The sequence below is a fragment of the Limulus polyphemus genome, unplaced genomic scaffold (genome assembly GCF_000517525.1).
Source record: "Limulus polyphemus unplaced genomic scaffold, Limulus_polyphemus-2.1.2 Scaffold10591, whole genome shotgun sequence".
NCBI lineage: Eukaryota > Metazoa > Arthropoda > Merostomata > Xiphosura > Limulidae > Limulus > Limulus polyphemus.
Window position 1 is genome coordinate 1 of NW_013676201.1, and position 6,162 is coordinate 6,162.

General features: G+C 36.5%; 1 protein-coding gene across 1 annotated transcript in view; it reads left to right on the forward strand.

The window, feature by feature from the left end:
• Positions 1 to 1,629: 1,629 nt before the first annotated feature.
• Positions 1,630 to 6,162, forward strand: part of LOC111083665 (Down syndrome cell adhesion molecule-like) — a gene marked incomplete at its 3' end in the record, with an annotated part of 16,546 nt that continues 12,013 nt past the window's right edge. The window contains exon 1 of the mRNA XM_022380314.1: positions 1,630 to 1,920. Within this exon, the coding sequence (XP_022236022.1) occupies positions 1,698 to 1,920 (223 nt within the window). The remainder of the gene's footprint in view (positions 1,921 to 6,162) is intronic.

The following is a 6,162-nucleotide window of genomic DNA, read 5'->3' on the forward strand; positions in this document are numbered from 1 at the left end:
TTGACACTTGTAATTTGTGTTAATAAATAACATAACGTACGACTTATTTCCATGATAATAGTTTGACACTTGTAATTTGTGTTAATAAATAACATAACGTACGACTTATTTCCATGATAATAGTTTGACACTTGTACTTTGTGTTAATAAATAACATAACGTACGACTTATTTCCATGATAATAGTTTGACACTTTTAACTTATGTTAATAAATAACATAACGTACGACTTATTTCCATGATAATAGTTTGACACTTGTAACTTGTGTTAATAAATAACATAACGTACGACTTATCTCCATGATAATCGTTTTCGATATTTCTTGGTCCATTAGGTACTTGTAAGGAAACAAACGTTTACACATAAGCCTAAAAAAGTCGTAGTTTAGTTTTCGAAAAAGTCTTGTTTTCTAGCATGCGTTACATTTTAAAAAATATAAATCTTTAGATCAGTTTATTTTGACGTATTTTATCGCTTTAAGCTATCCAGTGAGTACTTTATTTAGTTCAGAGTTACATGTTAAGAACTTTCAGTCACATTTTGATTCATTTTCCAAATCATTAAATTACTTTACAAGCTCCCATTGAGCTATGATCGAATACTCTGTGTGACGTCATCAATACTCTGTTTCTATTTAAGCAATTTCTACAGAAGCAGATCTCCTAAGACATCTGTCAACGGCAGATCACTGATTCAATATCTTCTCGTGATGTATCATTCCTTCTAGAACCTCACCCTCTTCGATACCATATTTCCGATAGAACAAACTGCCCATCACTTAAATCTGAACATTTTGTCATCACTGCACTGCCCTCTGTGGAAATAAAATAAAATCTGTAAAACAAAATAAAAACATTGTGTCATCATTGCACTGCCCTCTATGGAAATAAAATAAAATCAAACATAAGCTGCAAATAATTCAAAACCAAGAAACAAATAAGGAATAACAGCGAAAATGAAATTCTTAATATTTGGTAGGGAACAAATTACATTAATGACACTTTGAAAATGTTAAAACAGTCTGATTTTCTATTTTCTAGATTAGAAAACAGAACCTATTTTAAAAATCTACCCTTTTTATGTACGAAACCTCCTCAAAATGCTCTATCGCATATATAATATAGGCAGTCCTTTAATAAAAGGGAAGTTCTAATATAATCGATCATCAGTAGATGTCGCTACCTTCTAGCAGGTGTTGAAATCAAACCTGGTATTTCTTGCTTAAAACAACTTGTTATTAGGTTCACTCTGTAAGCTGAAGGTTTAGGAAATCATTATTGGTTTTCAAAGTATTAAATCCAGCTTGTTTAATGAAGATTTTTTCAAAACAGTTTTCGTTTTAAAATAATCTAGGTTACTGTTTAACTTAAGTTACTCTGTACTCGATTGAGACATATAAACGGAAATACACTTATTGTTATTATTTGAATACTAATCATTTTCTTAAATAAATCAGAGATAAAATAATATTGGATGATCTTGAGCATGATCTTAACATGAATTATAATAAACATGTTTAAACGGAATGAATTATTACAATTAACATTAAATGTTAAAAACATCAGACATTCGCATGTGCACGACATAAATAACGCATTTTTTTTTATTTGGTGTTTCTCCACGAAGAAGTTCAAGGAGCTCTCTCTCCTCACGTCGTCCACACACTGAGTCTAGCCTACGTCACGGAAGGAGAATCCATGACGTTACCGTGCGTCGCTAGCGGAAATCCAGTACCGGAAGTCCACTGGTACAAGAGTGATCTTGTAAGAACGCAGATTCAAAAGTCCAGCAAATACAATTTACAACCAGATGGTTCATTAACCTTATATAATGTGGAGAAAAAGGACAGTGGACTCTACGTGTGTGAGGTGTCGAACACCGCCGGAATTGAAAAAGCTGAGACATCTCTGATCATTAGAGGTAAATTGTAATTTTCAGTATATTCTAATTAAAACAACCAAGAACCTAATGAAGAACTTTAGAATCACACTTACACTAAGATTACTTGATTTGTATAGTGTTTTGTTGTTCGCGTAAATTTATCTAATTAAAACAACCAAGAACCTAATGAAGAACTCTAGAGTCACACTTACACCAAGATTACTTGATTTATATAGTGTTTTGTTGTTCGCGTAAATTTATCTAATTAAAACAACCAAAAACCTAATGAAGAACTCTAGAGTCACACTTACTTTAAGATTACTTGATTTGTACAGTGTTTTGTTGTTTGCGTAAATTTATCTAATTAAAACAACCAAGAACCTAATAAAGAACTCTAGAGTCACACTTACACCAAGATTACTTGATTTGTATAGTGTTTTGTTGTTCGCGTAAATTTATCTAATTAAAACAACCAAGAACGTAATGAAGAACTCTAGAGTCACACTTACACTAAGATTACTTGATTTGTTTAGTGTTTTGTTGTTTGCGTAAATTTATCTAATTAAAACAACCAAGAACCTAATAAAGAACTCTAGAGTCACACTTACACCAAGATTACTTGATTTGTATAGTGTTTTGTTGTTCGCGTAAATTTATTTATTATGAAAATTCTCCCTTAAAGATAAAACTTCTTGCAGAATAACATTCTTAATCTTTAAATGCCCAATTGTTTTGTTGGTTAAAACGATGTACAAGGCCTAGAAATAATGGAACTCCTTCCTCCAACCTATCTCCATCTGTTGGTTAAGATGGTGTACCAGGCCTAGAAATAATGGAAGTCGTTCCTCCAACCTATCTCCATCTGTTGGATAAGATGATGTACCAGGTCTAGAAAGATTGGCAGTCCTTCCTCCAGCCTATCTCCATCTGTTGGTGAAAATGGTGTACCAAGCCTACAATTGATGGAAGTCCTTCCTCCAGCCTATCTTCAACTGTTGGTTAAGATGGTGTACTAGACCTACAATTGATGGAAGTACTTTCCTCCAGCCTATCTCCATCTGTTGGTTAAGATGGTGTACTAGACCTACAATTGATGGAAGTACTTCCTCCAGCCTTTCAACAAAGTGAGAGTTCCTCCTCTAGGACATGAATATTTTTAATATAAAATCTAGATGTATACACTACATTGGTGAATTTTCTTCTGCTGTTGACCTGTACGTGACTTCAGTCATTGAGGAGTTCGTGACTCCCGTGATCTTCCCTTATAACACACGATGAGGAGGCACGTCTTGTGTGTGAATTCAGTCACTGAGGAGTTAGTGACTCCCATGATCTTCCCTTAGAACATACGATGAATGGGCACGATCTGTATGTGAATCAGTCACTGAGGAGTTAGTGACTCCCATGACATTCCTTTAGAACATACGATAAGTGGGCACGATCTGTATGTGAATTCAGTCACTGAGGAGTTAGTGACTCCCATGGCATTCCTTTAGAACATACGATGAATGGGCACGATCTGTGTGTGAGTTCAGTCATTGAGGAGTTAGTGACTCCCATGATCTTCCCTTAGAACACACGATGAAGGGGTATGATCTGTATGTGACTTCAGTAATTGAGGAGTTCGTGACTCCCGTGATCTTCCCTTAGAACACACGATGAAGAGGCACGACTTGTGTGTGAATTCAGTCACTGAGGAGTTAGTGACTCCCATGACATTCCTTTAGAACATACGATGAATGGGCACGATCTGTATGTGACTTCAGTAATTGAGGAGTTCGTGACTCCCGTGATCTTCCCTTAGAACACACGATGAAGAGGCACGACTTGTGTGTGAATTCAGTCACTGAGGAGTTAGGGACTCCCATGATCTTCCCTTAGAACATATGATGAATGGGCACGATCTATATGTGAGTTCAGTCACTAAGTAGTTGGTTAATCTGATGCTTCTCATTTGTATAGTTATTATAAAAAAGGTTTCACAGTTCAATACATAATATCTCACAAACGGTATGTAATAGGAGTGTGAAATTGTACAGGGGTAGTAAGGTTATCATATGATTACAAATGCCACAGTTGTCTCTTGTGGTCACCAGGAACGCTGCTGCGGTTTATTTCATACATTTGTCCGTGGGTATAAATGGTCGTATCGATCGTATTGCAACTCATTCAACAAATATGAAACTGGTGAGTGTGCAAAGGAGTAAACTATTGAAGTTTTATTACACCAACGGATGCATACCGAGGTAGCTTTTAGGATCTACCGTCAAGGACATAACATCCACAGAAAGCCTTGTTCCTGTGTTGCTTTTCATAAGTTTGTACAAAATTTATGAAACAGGTTGCACTTGTGATAAGCCACGTACAGGCAGACTACCAACACCTGCATGTTAGCCATGCTGTAGCCGAACAAGCCAGTACAAGTGCACATTGGTGCAGCAGTACATATTACGTCACCTTGTGTATGGATTTGCTAATTTTAGCTGTTTGTAAGGTTCTTTGGTCAACTTTTAGAATATTTCCTTACAAGCTGCATTGTGTCCAACCACTGATGTAACCCGATGTTTCGATTTTGTATTGCAGTTCTTGACAATACTGTATGTTGGTGACCAATGACCTGCGAATATCTTATGGACTGATGAAATATAGTTCTCCCTTTCTGGAGGCGTCAACTGAATTATCTGGTGAGAAACCAGCATTTCCTACCCATCTCCTTGATGATCAGGTGATAACGTGGTGTTTTTTTACAGCTAACTTTGTTATTGGACCGTATGATTTTGAAGAACCGCCACCACACGAGCTGCAAACCAACCCACTCAGTGGGCATGGTACCGTGCAATGCACAAAAACAATGTTGTTCTCATGCTGCAGCAACGAAATGTGATAGACACCACGGTTTCATGCAAGATGGCGACCCTTAGTAACCAGGTGAAACGTGTCGTGCAGTAGTACTTTCAGGAAAGAATCATTTGTCACTTTCCTTGTGAATGGCCATCTCGTTCATTGGACCTTACACCAGCAATTTCTGGTTGTGGAAGTATCTGAGTGTCTGATACATTGCCAAGGATCAAGGATGCAGTTATCCGGGAATTGTCTATCATGACAGATGAAATGCACCTTGTCACTGCTCGTTGTCACACGGATGCGGTGCATTCTGTATGCCGAAGGAACACATTCTGAACAGTTGTGAAAGAGAAACAACGGTGTCGTTATTTACATTTTTAGTAGCGTTTCTTGTCTGTAACACTGAGCAAAAGATGTATTTTGTTAGCATTTCTTGTCTGTAACACTGAGCAAAAGATGTATTTTGTTAGCGTTTTTTGTCTGTAACACTGAGCAAGAGATGTATTTTGTTAGCGTTTCTTGTCTGTAACACCGAGCAAAAGATGTATTTTGTTAAGTTGTAGTCCGTCAATTCATATTTTGAACAACTTGAACAGGGGCGTGTCTACTGGGGTAGCATGGAGGGGTCGGCAGACCCCAGTAACCCCCGTTTAAAAGTTTTAAATCCTCTACATTTTAACTCCCACTGATATGAAAGTGGTAACGTTTTTCTGCTCTGAAAACTAAGTCTTTGATCCCTTTATGTCCTTCAAAATAAAAATAATAAAAAATCCTAGAAACGTTACAGGACTTGAACAATGTTATGGGTAATTTGATTATTATAAATTTAATCTTATTTGGTTTTCGTTTGTAGAATATTCCTGAGCAAATTATATTGCCTGGGATATTGAAATTAGATTAAGACTTCAAAATTTTCCGTTAATAAATTTTATTCTTCTGTTTCTATCTTTTAAGTTTGAACTGCATACAAGATTAGGTTGTTCACTAGTTCTTCAACATGTTTCTATACCTCGGACTAGAATACGAGAAACTGGTTCATTAAAGCGAGATACCCGTGGTAGGCAGAGCACAGGTAGCCTATTATGTAGCTTTATGCTTAACTTCAAAACAAACAAAACAATTAAAGCGAGAGTGCTGCCATCTGTTTTTGAACTCTGTTACTTTTCTTACACTATGTGCTAGACACCAATATCCTTGTCAGTGAATTCTCGTTTTAAATTTAAGATTTGGGGAGTAACTTACAAAGATGGGTACCACATTTCAAACTGCAAGTACTGTACCTCCCCCCCCCCTTCCGTCAGTTAGTCCTTGTCATTTTAGCCTAGTTACATCCTTCAGGAAGTTATATACACCTGGAAAAAAGTTAAGCACCCCAAATATTTTTCAGGATTGCTTATTGAAAATAAGGTTTAATTTTCATGATGTTGAGCAATGTTC